Below are 24,135 nucleotides of genomic sequence, written 5' to 3' on the forward strand. Positions count from 1 at the left end.
TGTTTGTTTGTTTGTTTGTTAAAAAAATTATATATATATATATATATATATATATATATATATATATATATATATATATATATATATATATATATATATATATATATATATATATATATATATATATATATATTAACTTGAAAATGTAGAGAGTTAACTTTTAGGAGTTCTGAATACTTTTTTTATTATTTGAGAAGTTATATTCGTGTAAAAAAAAGAGAAAAAAAACATGTTGTTTTATTGCAAATGTAGTTTAATTGCAATTGCAGACTTGGATTTTTCATTCATCTAAAAAAGCAAGTCCAAGATTTTTTTATTTAATTTGATATAAATTATTTTTGCCTATTTAGAGAACTCCTGCATGCTTATTTATTATTTATATCTAATTTATAGAATTAAAAATGCAATTTATTAATATAAAATAATTTTTGTTCTTTTATGTAATTTCCAAGTTAATTCAGATTATTTTTAAAGCTGTATGGAAAAGGATCATTTATATGCTGCCAATATATTATCCAGATAGATACTGCACTCTAGTGGTATTTAGTTCACTTGACAACCTTTTTAAATATATGAAAGTAGTCCTAGTTATTTAAAATTTACATATTTTTCATAATTGTTATTAATAATTGTAAACTTTTAACATGTTCTTCATCTTTGTCTTCTCGTGCAGGCTCTGCAGGAGGCCATGATGAGTGTTTTATGGTGCTCTGCTAAAGGGGATGTTATTGATGACTGGTGCAGATGTGACTCCAATGCTTTTGGCACAGATGGACTGCCAACCTGTGCTCCGCTGCCTCAACCTATGTGAGTTCAAGCAATATCCTCAGTTTAAATGTCCGAAGTAAGGCCTTAAAGTTCAGATCTTGATCAATCAATTAGTCATGAATGGTAGTAAAAGTTGATTTCATGCTCTTGCCAGGCTCAAACTGTCCCATTCGTATGAGCCCAGCAGCTCATTGGTCATCATAGAATGGAATCACACAGAGCCACCAATTGGAGTGAGGATTGCTGATTACCTCATCAGTCAGGAGAAGGTGACAGAGCGGACTGATCACTCCAAAGTTGAGACGGGTAAGCTTGAATAATGTACACATTCCCATCGGTGACCATAGAATAAACACACACACTCATACACAGAGTAGGAACAATACTTAAAGCTCACTTATATTAGCGGCTGTATAACAAGTGGGATAATGAATATTTAGCCAGTCATTATCAAAAATTAAACCCCTTCAGGGTGAAACAGGAGACCGCTGCCTCATGCTGGAGTCCTGATCATCCTGCCAGGGAATTAATTTGTGATAATGACAACTGTCTGCAAATGAATGCACTGAGACTAAACCACAAAAAATTTAATAATCTAACCATATATTATGTTGAAAAAATACAATTAAAAGGCATTAACATAAAGATGGCAGCGGCTCAGTGGTCGCACTCACAGCACAAAGGTCGTTGGTCCGAATTTCGACTGGGCATTTTTGTGTGAAGTCTGTGTGTTCTCCCCAAGTTGGTGTGGGTTTCCTCCGGGTGCTCCGGTTTCCCCCACAACTCCAAAGACATATGCTATAGTATGAATTGGGTAAACAAAATTGGCTTTAGTATATGAGTGGGTGTGTGAATGCGAGAGTGTATGAGTGTTTTCCAGGACTGGGTTGTGGCTGAAAGGGCATCTGTTGCGTAAAACCAACACAATCTCACGGCAATTTGTAACTTTTTGATTTAGTGGCTAATTCGTTTGAATTCGTTTCTAATTTGTACAGTTCAGAACGATTAGCTCATCCCCCAATGATGGTTGGGTTTAGGGGTGTGGTTAGGTGCTACGCCTCTTTTTTAAAATCGTACATTTTCGTACGACTGAACTCGGACGAATTTGTACGAAATAAGCCTGGCGAAACATAAAATACTTACGTTTTCTCGTGAGATCAGGCTGGTAAAACATATGCCAGATTAGTTGGTGGTTCATTGAGTTGTGGTGACCCCTAATAAATAAGGGACTAAGTCAAAGGAAAATGATTGAATGAATGAATGAATGAATAATATTAAAATATTTAGTTTAAACATTTAACATAAGCCACTTTCACACATCCAGACTTAACTGGTAAATTATCGGATTGTTTTATAGTGTACAGTAATAACTGCAGTAGCTATTATAGCATTAGTATGTGTCTCGAATGGAGTTAAAACATTCTGTCTGATCATCTTTTTTAAAAACATTATTCAAATCTAATCAGATTTGACAGATGGATGAAGGAAACAAAGAAGCATTTTAGGGTAATCTCTAACTTTGATGGAAAAAAATATGTCATTGCTAATGTGAACAGAATATTTGTGCATTAGAAAAAGTTGTACCAGAAAAACTTTTTTGGAATTTACTGGTATTGCATGAAAGGAGCATGAAGGACTTAAAATAAAACACTACCTGAATAACAACCACATTTTAAAGTCCAGTTTCTGCAAAACCTGCGGTACATTGATCAAGGTGCTTTTTCCTGCACAAGAACAGGGTGTTGTGTGTCCTATATGCATCACTTATGCTGAACCATATCAATCCTGTTGTGTTATTCAAAAAAAAAAAAAAAAGAAATTTAATACCTCATTTGCTGAAACAGTTATGTTGTTTTACCTTGTTTTTACACAGTTGAGCTCTTTTGACAGACAAAATATTTTACTTATAGTACTCTGCTATGCATAGGCAGTACAGAAGCATACCAAGTGAGCTATCAAGCTAATAATACCGGAAAAGTTTTCTATATGGAAGCAGAAATGTGTATTTGTTGACAAATCTTCCATATTGTTTTAGAACATTTTGTACAAAGAACCATAAAACAATAAATGTTCCCAATTGGCACCTGGATGTCAACCTAAATCAAATAACACATATTAATATGGTTGAGAAGTGGCATTGTAAGCATTAATAATCCTTTTTTTTTTTTTTGAAAACACATTTGTTACGTTGTCTTATTCTAATTCATCAGAAAAATATAAACACCCCAAAACAAAATTTTTATATATCTTCAGTCATGTGAATTTATAAGAATTTTCCCCATACACCTCAGAAACAAGAAATTGATTAGGTTTTAGATACAAAGCTTTGTAAAGGTGCAGTCTCTAAAATTCATAAACCTTTTTTTTATTTTTTATTAGACAGTTAGGTTCCTCGTCTTTTTTTTTTTTTTTTTTTTTTAAATAAAACAGAGCTGTGAATCCAATCTCAATCATGTTTTCACAGATAAGGAAAGGGCATTTGGACCAGTCTCGTGTACAAACTTCTTCTATTAGGGCTCGTCATTCCCTTATACAATTAAAGTTAATGCATAGAGTACATTGGACTAAGGCAAAAATATCTAAAATAACCCTGTTTTTGATCCAATTTGTGCTCAGTGTCAACAAGCTCTAGCCACTCTTGTTCATACTTTCTGGCTTTGTCCAGCATTTAGCAGTTTTTGGGTACTAATCACTTTTTTGGATATTGAGCCATGCCCCCTAGTAGCATTATTTGGACTTAACCCTACAAATGTTTCCTTGTCATCTACACAATCAAATGCACTCGCCTTCTGTTTAATAATTGCTAAAAGGCTTATAACACTGACCTGGAAAAATCCTTCTCCACCTTGTACATTGGATGCATGATCTGATTCAGTCTACATTTACATTTACATTTAGTCATTTAGCAGATGCTTTTATCCAAAGCTACTTACAAATGAGGACAAGGAAGCAATTTACACAACTATAAGAGCAACAACGAATAAGTGCTATAGGCAAGTTTCAGGTCTGTAAAGTCTAAGAAGGAACGCATTAGTAATTTTTTTTTATTATTATTATTTTTTTTTGAGTACAGTTAGTGGTATATCTAGAGAGGCAATTGCAGATTAGGAAGTGAAGTGGAGACTTTGGTTTCTTGAAAACAGCGAGTGACTGCCGTTCTGATGCATTTTGGAAGTTCATTCCACCAACTGGGCAGATTGAATGCGAGCGTTCGGGAAAGTGATTTCTTCCCTCTTTGGGATGGAACCACGAGGGTCTATGCAAATAGAAAAGAGATATACAGTTTGCGGTAATACTGAAAAATTTGACATTATTTGGCAACCCTTCTTCTTACATTTGAAAAAAAAATACTGTTATTTAAATTATTATTATTAGTAACATTTTGTATATTTTTGTACATTTAGTTATTGTATAACTTTATTCAGAGAGAAAGAAAATGTCAGCAAATTGTGTTTGCAGTTGGCATTTCTGTGTGGAGTTTGCATGTTCTCCCCATGTTCGCACGGTTTTCTGCAGGCGCTCCGGTTTCCCCCATAGTCCAAAGACATGCGGTACAGGTGAATTGTGTAAGCTAAATTGTCCGTAGTGTATGTGTGTGAACGAGAGTGTATGGGTGTTTCCCAGTGATGGGTTGCAGCTGGAACGGCATCCGCTGCGGAAAACATGTGCTAGGTAAGTTGACGGTTCATTCCGCTGTGACAACCCCTGATTAATAAAGGACTGATCCGAAAAGAAAATGAATGAATGAATGTACATTTGAATGAATGAACAAAGAATTGAACGAACAAATGAAAACTTAAATAACAAATCAAATTTAAAACATATTCTGTATCCCTGCATGTAAACTACCTTGATGGCAAAACAGCATCAAACTGACACCTAATATTGGCATCAAAATAATTTAAAAGTTGATTACTGGACAGTGTTATTTACAAAAAGGTTAGATGTCAATTTGGTGTCATTTTGAGATCAAAGTAGTCAATTGACATCAAATTTATTTACATTTTTGATGTCTTATCTGCTTGCAATCAGTTTGAAAGAGAACAAAAGTTATTGTCTCACTAAAAGTTCACTTAATTTCACCTAGAAACTGAAGCTAAACATAAGTATACGTATGTTTATGCACCATTGCAGAAATGTAGCCGTTGTTTCCATAGAGCCTGGGATGACAATTTATGTAGAACACTTTACAGTCGTGGTTGTAAATCTGAGTAATGGCTGTTAAAATGAAGATTAAAGACCATTCCAGTGATAAACTAAAACAAATGCATAAATTTAGAGAATTACCCAAGCGTTTGGATGATTCCAGTTGACACCTGTGGTCCTATTATCAGGGAATTGAAGCCACATCAGAAGGCAAAGAAACTCTCTAGACAGGGTGATCATTCAAAACAAAAACCAAGAGAGAAGCCAACAATCACTTTGATTTAGCTTCAGAGTTCAGTAGCAGAAAAGAGATAAAGGTGGACTGTCAAACGGATCATGAGGGAGGGAAGCACTTAAGAAGCCATTACTAAAAAGGAACAAATGAAAACACATCTAGAGTTTGAAAAGCGTAATAGCAGCTCATTTATGTCGTGGGACAAGATTATTGGTCAAAAGAAACTATATTAGAGTCTAATTTCATCATGAATTCAATGTGTACTAATCCTCAGAAGGCACGTTCGTGTCAAAATGACATTGAAAAACTCTTAAATATAAAGTAAAAAATGCAAATAGATTTAAGTGAAGTTTTTTTATAAACTCATTTTGAAAGCATCACATGCTTATGATTGTCCAAGGCTGGTTCCACGTTAGCTTACGATTGATTCACCAATCAGATGATTACAAACTTACTATAAAATAACCAGAGTTTCTTATCTCAGTATTTCTTCTTGATGAATACCCCTCACTCACCCCTACTCCTTCTTCTTTCTAGATGACCGACAAGGTGGCCCAGTGATTAGCACCGTTGTGTCACAGCAAAAATGTCCCTGGTTAAAGTCCCTACTAAACCAGTCGACATTTCTGTGTGGAGTTTGCTAGTTCTCCCTGTGCTAGCATTTTTGCTGAGTTCTCCAGTTTCCTCCCGTGCACAGTCCAAAAAACATGCAACCTAAATAAATTATACATATCAAATTGGCATCATAGTCAAGCTCTTAGCAAGCTATATATCTCTCTTTAGCCATCCCAGTATCTGTTATTAGCCAGAAATAAGTCAGGGGAGTTCATCGAGATCTACCTGAACTCAAATTCCCCTCTCGCCCTGCTAATGAGGGGGAGCCCAGGGCTCGAGGACCTTATAAGCTCAGAGCTCTCTCCTGGGACAGCATGCCAAACAAGCTTTATTATCAATCATCAACTAAGTGTGAACTCTTAAATGTCTATTGACTATCTTGATGTCAAAACATCGTCTAACATTGGCGTCAAAATACTTAAGAAATCGATGAAAGGACTGTCCTGTAGTTTACATGCATTGTAGGGATACCAAATCCAGTGTAAATTTTGAATTTGGATTTTAAGCTGTTGATTTTTTTCCCATTTTATAAAACCCCAAAAAATGTTTTTAACATCAAATCTATTACCATTTTGGATGTGGTTTTGTAGTTTTGCCATAAAGTTGTCTACTAACATGTCCTCATTTTCTACTACCGTATATAACTTTGGAATAAAGTATCCCATTCGCTCTTGAAATAATTAATACTCTGAAATGACCTGCATCGTGATCTGAAATACCCTCCGTGTTTTGTTTTCTCTCTTTTTAAATTCCTGACAGTGATGTATTTGTGTAATTTTGAAAGAATGAAACAGTTGGAGGTGAATATTAAGACAATATGTGCCTCACATCTCTATCCTGGGCATAATAGACATCACATGGGATTTCTGCATGAACATCAAAAACTCTTACCCCAATCAGGGTGAATGTATGTTCAAGCCTCATTTATCAGACGACGTGATGCTGGATGAACACCATGTTACCGTTCTGCCAGGGTTTGCTAAGTAGAACGAATATGTCTTAACCCGAAAGACCTCCTTTTGCTTTCTGCGTGACATGCCAAATACGTAGGAGCCCACCTCGGGCACACACCTCAACTTTCTTCCCACTTTATTTTACTCTAAAGTTGCGCTTTTGACCCCTTGAGTCCCCATGGTTTTCATACTTTGATACTTACTATGCTCTAAACCAGTGCCAGAGATTTTGCTTGACTTCAGGCAAGAGTTGAAATTGATTTTTCACACAGTTGATCAATGGTTTATAAACCAGGTCTTGATACTGGACTCACTGTGCTCCATAAGGACATACATGTGGCTCCCGGAAAATGCTCTGTTTTGTATGTGTCACACGTGTCCAACTATTGATTGATCTGCTCTCAGCTTAAACTATGAAGGGTTGTTAAACACAATGAGAAAGACCACCTTGGAGCAGGGGAAGGGCAGAGGCGCAGTGAGAGTTGATTCTGGTATTGATTAGCATTTAATCCTTTCGAGATGAAGCAAAATGATCATATGTTAAAAGAAAAAATTGGATAAAGACCAGAACTTTACTATACCAGTTTCCTTCCCTGAAAGGTGTGTCAATTTATATGGACTGACTGCTTGTGCTTCAGAATATAAAGTGTCATTTTAGTGGTACAAGATATACGGTGGTACACAATATAAATTTATCCAGCCTGATCTCACGAGGAAACGTAAATATTTTACGTTTTGTCAGTTTACTGGCTAATTCATACGAGTTCAGTTGTTCGAAAATGTACGATTTAAAAAAAAGGAGGTGTGGCACCCAACCCCAGGCCTAACCACCAACCGTCATTGTGTGATAAGTAAAATGTAAATGTACCAAAATGTACTAAATAAATTGTACGAATTCATACGAATTAGCCACTAAATCAAAAAGTTTTATATTGCCGTGAGATTGCGTCGATGTATCTCAGTCACTGATAATAATGGCACTTGTGTAGCCTCTGTATACAGCATTATAGTAGTTTCTCATAGAAAAGGATTTTTAGACTCTCTGTGTTTGATTTTCTTTTTTATATGCACAATTATGTCATCAAACTTGTATAAATGCAATATCACACTCGTAAGCAGTGCAATACGGTTGTTTATTGTCACTGGTAGGACACTAAAGCCTGGTTTATACTTCTGCGTCAAGTGATCAGCGTGACCCACGGCGCATACAACACATGCAGTTGTGCATTTATACTTCTACTCGCTGTTTCTGTTGTTCTGCAATAACACTCTCGAAACGCTAGTTGGCAGTGATGTGTTAATGTTCTTTTGTGTTGAGTTTCTTCGCTGGTGTTTTGTTTTTTCTGAACACTTCCTTAATGTACAATTGGCTCAAACTCGCTCATTTTGAGGCAAGAACCGGCGGACATGCAACAGCTTTAACCATGGGGTAAACACAGACTCGTCAGTGCTACCAAGCCGACCAATCACAGAGCTTGCGCTACGCATCATTGCGACGTGTAGTTAAATTTTTTAAGAAGTGCGCGTCAGCGACGCCGACAGCCACGCCGTAGGGCTATGCGTCAATGCGTGGGCTGCACCATAGCATACGTGTGCACTTGATGCAGAAGTATAGATCAGCCTTAAAGCACTCAAGCCAGTGCACACCTCTCACCAGTGCCGATATACAGCCATATCGCACTGCTACTTGTGCGATATATAATTTTATATTATATTGTTATTAATATAAAGGCATGTCCACTATCCAGTATGTGTAGTACAAAAGCAATAGTACAATTGTATGTAGTACAAAAGCATGTAGACCACAAATAACAATCAAACTAACTGATTGAAAGATTGTTTTGTGAATGAGTTTATGAAAGAAGATATAGTAATTCAATACTGAATTAAGTATTGCTGCTGGAAATTCATCTTTATATAATTTAGTTTAATTTAAGTTATGTTCAAATTATATTTTGAACATTTAGTTGTAATAATATTTCAAAATATTACTGTATTACTGAGTTTCTGATCAAACTAATGAATCCTTGGTGAGCAGAAGAGACTGTCATTCAAAAATATACGTGTGATTGCTTTATTATTAAAATTAGCAGTAGCAGTAGTAGCAGTAATAGTATTAATAATAATAATAATAATAATTATTATTATTATTATTATTATTATTATTGATAATAATTAATAATGTTGTTGTTGTATTTATTAATGTAATTAGTAGTTGTAGTAGTATTAGTAGTAGTAGTAGTACAAGAAGAAGAAGAAGAAGAAGAGGAGATATCAGAGATATTAAAGACAATAAAAAAATTAAATGCTCAGCTGCTTGAGCTTTTGACTTTGTAATCTTTTGGATTATGCTTCTGTTTGGTCCCAAAGTTGTTTTATTTGGTAGGTTATACTTGAACTGCAGCCAATCAAAATTAAACTTCAGAAATATACCAATCGTTTCCCCTGTTATAATTGCTACTACGCTCATGTTTTTACTAAATGATGCCAGGCTTACACCTGAATCATTAACTCTATAAAAGAAGCTGATGCAGAACACATGTCCTTCCACTTTAGCTGTATTTTTACCAAATATAGTGTGGAGTCCCATATTGCGTTTGCACCTAGACAACCTTTGGCTTCCCTGTTATATCTTCCTCTATCCTCATCCATTCCCCTCATTCACTTTAAAGGCATGCCCATTGCCTGTCCTCCTCCACCTTTGTTGTAGCTCTGTCCAAGTTGGACAAGAGACACATCGTGACTGTTAAAGCAGAAAGAACATCATGTTATATGAAGTCCAAATGTGGAATTGTGAAAATGAGATTGATGGGGAGATGATAGAAGAGATCTTGCTGTAAGCCAGAAACGTATGGGTGTTTCTGCATTTTCCTCTTTAGCCGTAAGTAACGTCTTGTACTTTAGGCAACCCTGATTAAAAAGTGGCCAGAAACAGCATTTTAGCCCTTTCTGGAAGGGTTTGTTCTACTGGTTGTCAGAAAATGTATTATAAATCTTATTTTTTAGTTCTCATAGAAAACATGTGAGGGATTTTCTCAGCTTGTATGAAGCACTCTTTCGTTTGCTGTGAAAAAACAGAGGCTGTTAGTTGCAAGTCATCGAACATTATTGTTTTTCCAGGATTTGTGTGACTAATCTTTGCTAATATCTGTACAAAACCCAGACATTATTGCAATTTTATTTGTATAATCAAAAACATGCTGAATTAAACAAGAAATTTTAAAAGACTAAATGAATTAGAATTTGCTTGTTGAATAAAGTTTAGTAATATTTATTTTACTTGCAACTTATATATTTTTTATTTTTCCAACAACAAAAAAAACCTAGAGAATATCCAAAACTGAAAAATATTTTATCTAGTGTAATGTTAAGAAAATCTGCATGGCATTTTCAGTTATTTTATGCAAGTAAAATTTCTGCCATGAAACTTTCTGCATTCAGGCTAATTGGTCATTGATTACATAGCACAGGAGATTCAATTTTACAGCAGCAACCTCATGTTATACTGTTAAGCTGTGGTGCGCTTTCGGAAACCCTCCACCACCCCAGCTCCACCTGTGTTTAGATCTGCTATGGGGGTTACATACATTATATGTTTGCAGCAGCAGTGTATTATATTCTCAGCTGGCATGTCTGTGTATATACTGGCAGTAGCAGTTCTCTGTACTTGCTCTGCCGTAACAATCAAAGCAGCAGCAGCATAGCAGAAAATGCATCAATGTTGCTAGCGTCTGCTAAAAAGCATCTGCTAAATGACTAAATGCTATATACGTATTCATTACCACACTAAATCCCAATAGTATTCATGACAGAAAATATAAAATGATTTTGAGATATGACAATTTTTTTTTTTTTTTTGGTTTATTGATTGGTGTCTTGGTTGGTTCCTTGCTTGGTTGGTTGATTGGTTGGTTAATAAGTAGGTAAGTACAGTATGTAGGAGTGTGAGCAGGAGGGAAGGAGTGGCTGTACACATTATTTATAACAGTAAATATCAATAAGAAAGTAAAACAGGTTTGAAATGTCATTTTTAATAATATAAACTCTTGATTGAATAAAAAAAAAAGTAAAGTTCTTAAAGTTGTCTTTTATAATGACAGGAACAATCTGCTTTTGATGAACATACTGTACTAACATTGGGTTAATATGGGTTTGTCCATATTTGACCCAATGTTAGTTAATTTTGTCAGTTAAATTTAAATAACACTTTGTCAACATAGGCTCATTCTGAAAACGTTACCTTGTTTACGTTTCTGGAGATCACAAAATATGTACCCAGAAGTGCGTATGACTGCATTTACTGTTCGAGTCCAGTGAAGAATAGTTCCAGAAAGCAGGTTAGACAAAAAACAGAAGCTAAAAAATAAAATAAACAAGTAAATGAAAGGTTGAGAGTGTGGTAAGGTCTGAAAACATGGTAAAAATCAGATGAGGGCTTTTCTTTTTCTGGATTGCTTTTTAAAATGGTCGGTTGGCTTTCGGTAATCTTTGCTTATGAAAACACTATTGATTGTGTTTAGGGAAGAGGGTGGGTGGGTCAATCGGTACTTATGAAAACAATATTGGTTGGGTTTAGGAAAGGAGGAGGGTGGGTCAGTCGATTGGTCAGTCAGTCAGTGAGTCAGTTGACAGCGTTCTCTGGTGGATTTACGCTAGAACAGCAGGTGTGAATGGCACTTAAGAGAAAAATTTTAGATCTGAAAATGTGTACAAAGCAGCCTCTGGTGTATTCGTGAAAAGAAAAACTGCATTAAAACATAGCTCCTGGGATGTAATTGGCGCTCTCCAGAAATGTATATAGCAGAATGTTTTCAGAATGAGCCTGGATTGCACTTTTTGACCAAACTGTTGGATTGTAAATATTTAACATAGACTCATAGTCAAATCAAACATTTTTGGCTGTTTGTGAAGTGGTCCAGACAACATTGGTCTACAAGGATAAAGGTTGGTCCACAGTGTCTAAAACTGGCTGCAGGTCATTTTTCCTCTTTATAAATATATGCAAGGCGATGCATCAGAAAATGGCCAATCCCATAAAATTCATAAATATTACATGAGATAAAAAGTTTTAACAAGATTGTGCATGTGACCAAATCTAGTTTGAAATATGTGACATATAAATTGAATTATTACCCATGAACCCTAATCACTTTATTTAGCCGTCACTAAAAGCTATATTTGGTTCAGCCAGAATGTTCTCATTCCAAAGGAGATCAAAACCATCCATGTAAACTATACCTAGTGGTTCAGTGCTTGACTAATTTTATGAGAGAACAGTTGTCCATTTCTCATGTGCCTTCAGAACACAAATACCCATGGCTACTTTTCTGATACCATTTGGAGTTTGCAATGTTCAGTTTAGTTTTTAGTAGAGAGTGAAAAAGCCTCTAGTTTATTTTTCTGTAAATCATTGCAACCTCGGCCATGCACCGAGTTCACCTGGAACAAGACAAATCACATCTTCGGACATAAATTACATCAACCACATTGACCATATGCTTGCTTTCACTGCATATTTATTGAAATGATTGTCTCTTCCTGAAAATGGTTTCCAGTGCTTTATTTGGTGGATGGTTGCCTGGAAACAAGATGTTGTTCATCTTAGCTAATATATTACTTTTATCTGAAGATGATCAAATAATGACAGAACTATCATTTTCTGAATTGCAATGAATTGTGTCATATAAGGACTTGAAAAACAGCTGCAATGTAACAGCAAAACTCTTCTCTTCTAAAACCATTAAAAAAAAAAAAAAACAGCTCACATACTGAGTCTCTGCCGGCTTTGCATGCTAATAGTGCACTTAATAGGAATCAGACACACAATGTGACATCATAGCATTCGCTTTCCTCTCTTATGGTGTGGGAACCGAGTAAATGGGAAGTCTGCCTTCAGTCATCTCACACCGACCAGACACGCTGTGAAAACAAACAGCTTTCCTCGCCAGACTGATGTCAGGGCTTTGATCACATAATAACAGTGTGGTTTACTCAGGGGTCAGAAGGACTTTAACATCTTACCCATAAACACGTACTCTCTCCCATCGTTGGCATTTTAAAAATGGGTGCCACACTTCCCCTAGTAAAGAGGAGGGACCTTAGCTCCAAGCAGAAGGCAAAACAAGGGCTTCCGAAAAAAAATGTTGAAGAGGGTGTTTTTCCCAAATAGGTGGAAGACACAGTTTCACTCCTGAGGAATGTTTCCGTAGCTCTGCTCCTGGAGGATGAGCTCATGGTGTCTGTGAGCCGGGTCTGGTTCTGGAGCCCAAGCAGGTGCACAGAGGAAACTGGCACAGCTTAAACTGATTCACTCATACTCCTGCAAATCTGTTTTTTTTTAACATGTGCATATTTTAGGACAGGCTTTTGAATGTTGCAATATTGATATTTAAAATGTACACAATGTTTTAGTGTTGAAAAAAAATGTATTTAAATTATTAATATATACATATATGAATGTATGTACAGTATTTTTATTTACTGCTACTTACTCAGCCGAAATCAAATTTGATCATTCATAGCATGTTTTTTTAAACATTTTTTGCAAACATTCCTTGCACACACCTCATACTTTGCTATGATTTTTCTTTTCTTTACATTGTTTTACTCTTTATTTAGAGCTTGATATTGTAGTAAAAAGCTAACATACAAAACCTAAATTTGTCTTACTTGTTGATGATAAATGTAAAGTTTAAAGCTTTCGCTGCTATTCTGAACCAATAAATGAAATCAGAAAGTAGTTGAAGGATGGTGTGTTTAAATTAATTATTTATATGAATCCATTTTAATTAATCTGATTCCATTAAAGTTGTTATCATTGATAAAGAGAAATAATCTCGATGCCTTAAAGCAGGCAAAGTTATTTAATAAGTTGCATGTTTAAATATACAGACAGTAGCTTGAATCAAACTAACATACTACATAGAGAAACTTAGCTGTAACAAATGCAATGGTGAGACACAAAGATTGTAGAGCTGGCTGCCAGAAAATGGCAGACTAAAAGCCATTCTTCCCAATTAACAGTTACCTTTCCTTCTTATAGCAAAGCATTGTCAGCCATGATTGAAATACCCCCAAAACCAGCTAACTATGAAAGCAAAGTTGAGGAGATAAAGTGAGGGAGACATACATTAACATAGCCTCCTCAGGCCATGACTCAACAATAGTAAATAAATTTTATGTTTAAATACATAAATGTCTCTGTTGATTTCATCACTACAACGCTTAAGTCATAAACTGTTAAATGACACCAAACATGACAAAGTTATATGAAAGAAAATGAGTAAATGAATTGTGTATGATGAAAAGCACATAATTACTTTAAGCAAATGGCAGAGATGTGAATTGGAGCTGTGATGAATCCTGCCTGGACCTATTCCGTGTTTGTAATGTCCCAGTGGTCCTTCATTAGCATGGAAGGAATAGCATATCAAATTTCTTAGCTTACAACGTTCAGTGCCTCAAATGAAACTCAAATGTTCATGATATGTCACATCTCGTAAAAACACCAATAGTTCGTATTATCGTTTTATCCTTGTCATCAAAAATGGGTACAATTTAGCCTGGCAATTCTGTTAAATCTGAATCTGCCATAAACCTATTAAACACCCTCTGATTTAGCCTGCCTGCTACATGGCCTAAATTCTGAAAAGTGTTTGAGGATGTTATGATGGTGTTACATAGGTTCATTTTAGGGAGCAAATTCTCAGAAATGCTGTATTTACTGCAGTCAAGAAATAATGAACAAGGTTAAAAGAATATGTTTTATATTAATCTATAACAGTGGTTCTCAAACTTTTTTCACCAAGTACCACCTTAGAAAAAAATCGTCTCTCCAAGTACCACCTTACGACGCTATTTTTTTAACCAGTATTAAAAAATAGCGTTGTAGGCCTAATTAAGCAGCTACAGGTGTGCACAGTTTAAAAACGATGCAGATTACTTCCTACTATTAAGAATATGTATTATTGTCAGTCACTTTAAACATTTTAAATAGTCTGAACATTAACTGTGCTTGCAGATAAAAAAAAAAGTTTTAGTAAAATGTGCTTTTAAAAGTTCATTAAAAAATGGCGCTGTTCTTAAAAAGTAAAAAGAAAACTGCTGTACTTAAATCTAAAGTATTCAATGTAGCCTATTCATCAAAAGCTGGAAATGCTGCTTGGACCTTATAAATATAGGCTATATGTCATATTCCTACACTTTCAGACAAATCTTGAAATATATGTTAAATGTACATGACAGGGTTCATACAGGCACAGCCTAATGAAAATCAATTCCAGCACCTATTTTTTTTCAAGACTGACATGCTATGTATTGAAGACCTGAAATGTATTCTCAGCAACCCATAAAACATTGCATAGGAATAGATACAAATAAAAAACATTAAAAATAATATTTATTAATCATATATTAATAATATAATAAACCGGTACTAAATGCTTGTGAAATCTTTTTTGTACTCAAGTAAAAATACTATTACACTGCTAAAATAACAACATTTTTAGTAAATAATGCTAATATTTGGTAAAATTACAAAGTACTCTTTTAAAAAGTACTAGTTGGTTACTTTTGAATAAAAAAATCAGATTTTCATTATGAAATCACTTTTTTTAAGTGTAAACCTGATTTAATGGTTTGATTGCTTAAATCTCAAAGCTACGTGTATAACAAAGGAAGTATGGTCGATTTTTCCTTTCATGACAATTAATCTTTTTCAATAGCACTGGTAAAACTACCAAATAATCTTTAAGGCCATAGAGACACTTTTTGCCCATTTTTTAAAAAAATATATTTTTAAGCTTTGAAAGGTTAAAGTATATGGTAAAAAGATTTTTATTTAGCCTTTTATTTACATATTTTACACTATTTTTCTTTAGAATATGGCAAATTTGTTTCTTCAATAGCTGTACATCACATGTAGATTTTATTTTACACTTGATCTTAATCTAAAATAGAAACGTAAAAAAAATACAAGTACACTGTCAGTAAAAAATAAAACAAATGACTTTATTTTACTTGAGGTATTTGAAATGTGACAACAATACATTTATCAAAGCAGTGCTTTAAGAGTCTTATTGTAAATTTTGATAAATAAACAATAAGTAACAATGGATTGCTTTGATCTGTAATGCTTTAAGACAGATCAGAATACAGCTAAATGTATAAATCACACATATACCTCATCCAGAAACATTTCCAGCATAATTCTTTTGTCGTAAAGAAACAAAAAACCTCCACCTTTGCTAAAGTTTCACTTAACAACACAGCCAAATAAGAAGACCATTAGCATTGTTATCGATCATGCATCAATCTATTTCTAAATACTTCATAACTTTAAATACTTTTGACTAAATTTAGTCAAGGAGCAAAGATAAATAATGTCTACTTTAATAGTGGAAAGATCGCGATTGTATTCTATCTGAGCACACAGGCGATCATGAGAGGACTTGCAGTTCATTTGAAAAAAGCATATTTAAGAGCTCGCATATCTGTTTTAGTGATTTGCGTACATGAATGCGCTCTTGTGTTAAAATAAAGCACTCGCCACATTTGCAGAAATGAGTAATTGCGCAATACCTTCATTCCCGCGCCGCCATTCAGAATGTATTTAGAGGAGTGACAGGTCAGAGGCGAGAGACTGGCTGTCGGAGAGCGAAACGTGTTTGTAGATCATCAAAAAGGCAGGAAATATGTCCGCGGTTTAATTACTCTGCTAGACATCTCTATAGTGAAAACATCCGAGAAGCATTAATCCAACAAAACATTTGTTTTTAAGTAGTTTTTTCTGTCTCTGCAACACAGAAAGCATTTGTCCCGCCCTTACGTTTCACGCAACTAGACAAGGTCGACTGTGATTGGCTACTTTTCATGTCAGTCAAATCACGCTTCAGAATCAATTCTTTAACTTCGGAAACTGATTTATAGCAGCTTATGACACAATGCACTAAAATAAACACTCTAAACACAGCGCTGTGATCCTACACTTCACAAAACAGCCAATGCTGATCAGATCGATGTTATATTACACATTTGAGGATTAAAAGTGTTAATTGTTTCTTTCATTATTCAGCGATTCCTCCGCGTACCACTAGGAGGAAGCCCGCGTACCACTAGTGGTACGCGTACCACAGTTTGAGAACCACTGATCTATAACATTGTGCCTGCTGCAGCCATGGTTTGGCAGCAAAGATTCTTTATCGTTACACCAATCAATAAAAAAGAATAAAATTGGATGATGTGGAACCAGAAGATATAAATAAAACATTTGTGTTACGTCTTTTGCGCACGAGGCTAATGGTCTGATCCAGTGGTGCTCAACCACTGGGCTGGGGACCGGTATCTTGAATCATTAATTATTTCCGTTTAATTTACGTTTTATTTATCTCAACAATCAATCTTTAACAATGTTTTATTTTGCAAAATCTTTTATTTTGACTAATTTCACTTACATCTTGGTCACAAGCAGCAAAATGAGTAAAAAAAAGACATCTCTGGAAAGTTTTTTTGTTAAGGGGAAAAGGCCCAGTAAAGCACCCTCAAACTGCTAAGGAATAGATCAGCAACCCATTTGTCAACAAATCAGGTTAATCCAGAATTATTTTGCAAGAAGATCCACTGCTGGTGATCGCAAACTAGGGGCCATTTGCATATCGGGTATTTTTTAAAGTTTGTGCAAGTTTGTTTTTTCCAACGGAGGCGTGAGGCTTCCTCGGCTCCTGTAAGCGGCGTGACGCACTCAGGCCGTTTAGATGCACACAGTTGAATGCATGCCAGGAGCGCACCACAAGAACGCTTCTGCTTGTATGTAATATTATATCAGACAAACACAGAACACCCAAACACTGCAGTGCTTTGTAATGTTGTGGACCACTTGTCTAATCCAATTTAATGATCTATGCTAACTGAACTAAAAGCACTCCTGCCGGCTGAATAAATTAAAAAACAACTTGTAAAATGAGCCTATTTTATTTTAGCATTACATATAATTAACATATGATAGAATTTTCAAAAAATCTGTGTCATTTGATCCTTGATCTATCCTACATCTTGATCATCAAGAGGATCCCATCATAGTCATCATAAAAAAGATGTAGTGTGCAGCCATTATAGGAGCTCAAGGGCCTTGGGGTTTCAGTCTAGGAAAGTGATGTTTTGATGAACAGTTGCTACAGATTCAGCAGAAATGAATGTGGTTTGAGCTGTGTTTTAGAGGCCCACTTTCATGTATTTCCTACCCCTCAAATGTGGTCCAGATGTCAAATGCCCATTTGGCCAGAATCCATCAGCATGTGCTACGGCCTCTGTGTTTTTCACTGAAATTAAACTATACATCACTGGCTGAATTACATCTACAACCCATGCCCATGCTTTTTGCTCTATTGATTTATTGTGGTATAATGATTCATATTACACGTATAAAATTGACATATAAATGTATCTTTCCTAGAGTCTGAACAGCAGTGGTCAATGTGTATGTGTATGATTTGTTTGTTTACATCTTAGCAGACTTACATTTGGTTTACCTCCAGTCTGAAACATTTGGTTCCATATTTGAATAAACAAAAAAGATACCCCTTGAAAATGCTCAGTTTCTCTGGATTTACTTTATTACAGTATGTACTGTATAGTTTTGAATAAAATGTTAATATTAGGAATGTCCAAATTAGGTTTTTTTGCCCTCGAGTCTGAGTCATTTGAGGATCTAACGATACCAAAACCCAATCCGATACTTCTATAATAATAAGAAAAAAGAAGAGCGTTGCCTGGTTGCCTGGGTAAACTTGATGTATTGTGTATGGTGTTTGCTTTTGAGGGGCCTTATCAGGTATGTTGTGTTAAATGTAGCCTTTTTCTTTCTACCTCTTGCAATCCCAAGTTTACATATATCACAGATTGCTATGGCATTCTTGTCGTCATCACCTTTATAATACCTCCAGAACACGGACACACTCGTGCTTTCCGCTTCAAGTTGCTTCCGTGTTTTACTTTGTTGGCATTTAACCAATAGCATGTCTGCAACAAAGATATGTCATACCGCACACGTTGCTGTTTCTGTGTGGAGTCAGGAAAGAGGTCTAACTCTCTGTATAACTATAGATGTGTTATATGCATAATATATTATTGCCATTATAATAAAATTGTCATATTATAAAAATTTTTGTTTGTTTTTGTTTGTTTGCCTCACAGAAAATTACAATTGTTTAGAAACACAAATGTTTTGATTTGTTGTGATCAAAATACAAGTAATGATTTCCTAATGCTTCTGAAGTAAAAACATTGGTATTGTGTCATGTAAAAATAAATATAAAATGTCTTTTATTAACATTTTATTTATGTATTTATTTGTGCAAAAAAACATCTAAATAAATATAGTTATTTTTGTGTTAAATGTCTTTTTAATATTCTAATTTTTATTTTTATTACTCTTTAAATTACTGATGAGTATACTTTCCAGTTTAAAATAATAATGTTAATATTTAGAGCTTTTCTGGCTTATTATTGCAAAATAATCTTTATTTTTAACCACAACATTTAATTTGATATTCTGATAATAAATAAATAAATCCATAAAGTACTGAGCATAAATAAGTACACCCCATTTTGAAAATTATTTTCTTTATTCATTTCTCAGTGAAAATGGGTAATATTTATTGGTGCATCTGAACAAAACAGATTTATTAAACAGATATATTTATAAAAAATAACTAGTTAGAAATGGAAAGATAATACAATTAAATTCAATTTTTATTTTTTTATTATTTTTTTTTATTTTATTTAGATTTTTTATTTTTTGCCTCACTCATTTTTCCTCTTTTAAAATTTGTATTTAGAATTTTTGTATAACATATGCATTTGGGTGTATTAGTTTTTGGACCATGATCATAAGTTGTTAGATAAGCTCCAGATTTGGCTTCATTACTGACTAATCTAATGTAAATGCACTAATATAACATTGTAAAGCATTCCATAGAAAATATTAATTTAAATGAGAGATTTGTGGGGGGTGTATTCATATATGCTGAGCACAGTAAATGAATAAATAAATACACTTGATACATTTTTTTAAATACAATTATAACTAATATTAACATTTTAATCAAACCAAACCCTACTAAATTCAGTAGATCTAGAGAAACTGAGCATTTTATTAATAGTATTCATGATTGTCATATGTTCATCTGTTTATTGTGTTTTCTCTATGTGGTTTTGGGCCACCCTATGTTTTGAAATCTATTCTGTGTGAGAGCTTTCAATTATATTTTCTCATTCTGTTGTTTGGTGTGGTCAGCCTTTAGTCACGTTTAGAACATAAACTAGTCTCCTAGGCAATTTTCTTACCTTTACAGCACATGAAGTCTAAATGTTATCACCTGTTAGCTGCTGTCAAGTGCGGGATTACATCAAACTGCCGGAAAGAGCATGTCTCACAATTTAATCGAAGCTGAAAGGCAGATATGCTCTTAGCAGCGCAATGACGTAGATGGCAAGTACAACGTCTATAGCAAAAGCTCTTTGCACGAAAAAGAACGCAGATTAAAGAGCTTTGGTTTTCCAAGTAAACTGTGTAGCGCTAACACCCACCTTTCCTCTGCTACAATTAACCTTTTATATCCTCTTTTCGTCAAAGAAGACAATATGTTCCACGTGGGAGATCGAGTCTGTTAATCATTTTTGAGGGGAAGTGCCAAGAATTGATACATTACAAAACGTTTCTTATCCATCGCTCGCTTTGTGTTCCTCAAAGTATACAACAAAGGCCAGATGTTGTTTGTGGAGTATTTTGTGAAGCTGCCACGTGTGTTTGGTACCACAGCGTTTCTGTTTAATGGAACTGGTAAAACCTCCAGATCTTTGAATGCTGAGCTGCTCCTGCGATAGATTTGGGCTTTTGTTAAACAGGAACGAAAGATCTTCTAAATGTGTGGTCAAGCTTAAGCTGTTCTCTGAGGGCATTTTCATACCTGGCTTGTGTGGAGTGTGGTCCATTTTCTTCTTTGCTGTGGACTTTTAGACATTTATGAACATGCAAGACGTGGTCTACATGGTAATGAACTTTATATAACGCAGTTTGAGGTGTAACTTTTTTTGGAATGAGGAATAAATTAGACAATATCAGTTCATAACAGCGAGTTTGTTACATTAGGAGCAGAAGTGTGATTCAGTGAGTGAGAAAGAAGCTCCTTCTTTTCTTTAATAGTAACATAAAGCATCAGATTAAAATGAGACAGTAATTGTTGAACAATAACACCATATGAGGCCTTGAGACAAAAAAACATATAAGTCCATATTTTCAAATTATGAGTAATAAGATTTTTTTTCATTTATATTGTGAACATTATAATATATATATCTATATTTTACGTGAAGATAGACAACAAAAGCTTCTCAATTCTAAGGAGATAACATTTTTCAGTTATTCATTTGTCAGTATTAAAAATCAAAGGTTATTGTGACTTATATTTTTCAAATGTGGAAGAACATTATATGTCCAGGTAGTCACTCAAAACCACTTAGAATCTGATTCCTTTATCTGAGTTTTAATACAGTAACAGAAACTTCAGATTAATATTAAGCATTTCTTGTATGTTATTATTATTATTATTATTATTATTATTATTATTATTATTATTATTATTATTATTATTATTATTATTATTTAAAAACAGAAAATACAGTATAACCAATGTACAATACTTAGACCTTCTTACAGTACAGGCAATAACAATCAATTATTAACAATAAATTAATATATACAACAATAAATACATGAAATGCAGACATACATGTTGCCTCACAGCAAGAAGGTTGCTGGTTCGAGCCTCGGCTGGGTCAGTTGGGATTACTGTGTGGGAGTTTGCATGTTTTCCCTGTGTTAGCGTGGGTTTCCTTCAGGTGCTCCTGTTTCTGAAAAGAAAATGAATGAATGAATAAACTCTGCTTGCCATAGTTTACACAGGACTGGCCGGAAGTAAGCTTTGATACCGCTTTATTATATGTGGTATGTGGTTTATTTTGATAGGTTAACTTTTTTTTGTGCTGTTTAGCGCTCCTCAGCACGTTCAGAGAGAGAGAGAGAGAGAGAGAGAGAGAGAGAGAGAGAGATCATATCACATATACAGTACTTCCGATCACCACTTTCGGTGGATGTTTTCCTGGTTTTTGTTCTCCTCTTTGATTTAAATACAGTATTCCAGCATCCCTTCTAGAAAGGCTTCTGTCCTTTTATTTGTTCATAATTTCTCTCTTTTTTTGCTGACAGAGTTTGCCTTTTAATGTCTGACAGCAAGCGGCATCTCCATTCTTCTTAGTTGACAATTTTATTTTTTCCACGTGATTCTACATTAATGTTTAAAATGCAAAAAATATACACAAACTGATTTTGTATAAAAGTTCACACATACAATTATGTCACATGGTAATCTTTTTTTTTTTTCACTTATACGGTTGTTCGTCGCACGCACTCATTTATTGTCACAGTTGCTAATGTGCACTGTACTGTGATTTATTCTTCGCGCTACAGAATTTCAAACAAACGCTACTCATTTTATAGTAAAATACTATTCCCTCTTAATACAACAAAGCAATGGCTATTTTAAAGTTATTTAGTGCATAATCCACAGCAAGGGTTAACAGTGTAATTACAGTAAAGAAGCAAAACACTCCATGCAATCTCTAACAAAATCACAATCTATTCTAATTCCACAAACAAAAGAAAGAACAAAATATCAATTGTGAATATGTACCCCCATAAACATTTCTGGAGAGCATGTGTTATGTAGCCAAATGTACATATGGTTGCATTGATGATTTCTGTTTCTTTTCGCGCTACCTGTTGACCTCTTACCTCCGTGTGAACGACTTTTCCACTGTTACTGCTGTGGCCTGCCCGGTACATTTCCATAATGAGCCTGGGTTTAAATATTAAGATAAACAAAAGAATTATAAGAGTCAATAAGCAGCTCAAAACACCTGCATGCACTTGCCTTTAGACCGCCCACTTCGAATGTTATTACTTGATTGAACGGACGTTATCAGTGATTATCAGCTGATAGATATAGGCCAATAGATAGGGGCCTTCTGAACTTAATGGGAGGCTTAGAGGGCTGTTATCATTCATCCACAAGCTTAATCAGCTATGTTAATAGAGACGACTCCAGATCCACATCTGTTTTTATTATCTATTTTTATTCAATTACTGTGACGGTTGGGTTGGGGTAGGAGTGGACTTTAATAAAATACAATTAATGGGAAATGTAATAAATTATAAAAATAATTCTTATTAACTTCCAGCCACACCCGTATGTGATCTATAGCTGAAATATCATGTGGATAAATAATAACAACCTTTTGAGCTTACTTGTACTGTAGGTGCAGAAGGCCCCTACTGGCCCATATATATCAGCTGATAACCACTGTTTCAATCGAGTGATAACATTTGAATTGGCTGTTTAAATAGACCACAACTGAAATTCTAAGATAGACATCAGCCTATATTTCACACAAAATCCGGTACAAATTTGGTACTAATTACTAACCAAAGAACAAATGTGTTAGTCAGACACTAAAACACACATGTAACCATGTAATTTTTGACATTGATTGTAACATTTTAATTTTTTCTTTTATTTTCTTCTATTTTTTGTGAGAAACTTCATTGTACTCATACTTGCTTCCTTTCCTCCATTTTTGTTTGTGTTTGTTTTTCCTTCATTTGTAATTGGTTGGTTTCTTTCTTTCTTTCTTTTTTTCTAATTGCCTAATTTTCTTCAACCATCCTTCCTGTTCTTCCTTCTTCCCTCCTGCTTCGTCCCTCCTGCTTTTACTTCCCTAAATCTTTAACATCTCTTTTCTCAGTTTTTTCATTCCTTCCTTCATTTCTTCCAGCCTGTCTGTCTCTGTCTTTCTCTTCATGCTTTCTCTCTGTCCTCTGCTATGGCATGTTTTGAGATGTGCACATTTCAGCTTCCTACTTCACCGCAGGGGAGAAACGGTCATGTCCATGTGTTTAAGCAGCAGCAAATTAGTTTAGGGGAGACATATGGCAGACATTGTGGAAAGCTTTAGGCTGAAAACACTCACATGAATCCACTTCACAGCTGTTGCTTCTGTATGCTTTTTTAAATGGAATCTTCAGTATTTCATAAGTGAAATAAATATTTTTGTATCTAATCCTTCAGTGTTTACCATAGGCACAAGTATTTCAGTCAGAGTGTATGTTCACTTTTGATCCACAGTTGATTTATCTTGTTTCAGTAAAGTACAAATCTGATACATACATCAAAGAATTGATTTTTCTCAGGCTGAATCTAAGAGAGGATTGAGAAATGTTGTCGTTGGCTCACATGTTGAGAGAAAGGTCTTGCCTTGAACCAATGAAAATTTTATGCACTCTCTGTATCTTTTGGTCATACCAAC

General features: G+C 34.7%; 1 protein-coding gene across 4 annotated transcripts in view; it reads left to right on the forward strand.

Moving 5' to 3' along the window:
- Positions 1–24,135, forward strand: part of astn1 (astrotactin 1) — a 410,547-nt gene that overhangs the window by 353,301 nt on the left and 33,111 nt on the right. For all 4 annotated transcript variants that reach the window (XM_003197882.7, XM_021467632.3, XM_017351897.4 and 1 more), the window contains 2 exons: positions 674–807; positions 923–1,074. In XM_003197882.7, the coding sequence (XP_003197930.4) occupies positions 674–807; positions 923–1,074 (286 nt within the window). The remainder of the gene's footprint in view (positions 1–673; positions 808–922; positions 1,075–24,135) is intronic.

Source organism: Danio rerio, chromosome 2 (assembly GCF_049306965.1).
Source record: "Danio rerio strain Tuebingen ecotype United States chromosome 2, GRCz12tu, whole genome shotgun sequence".
Taxonomy (NCBI): Eukaryota; Metazoa; Chordata; class Actinopteri; order Cypriniformes; family Danionidae; genus Danio; species Danio rerio.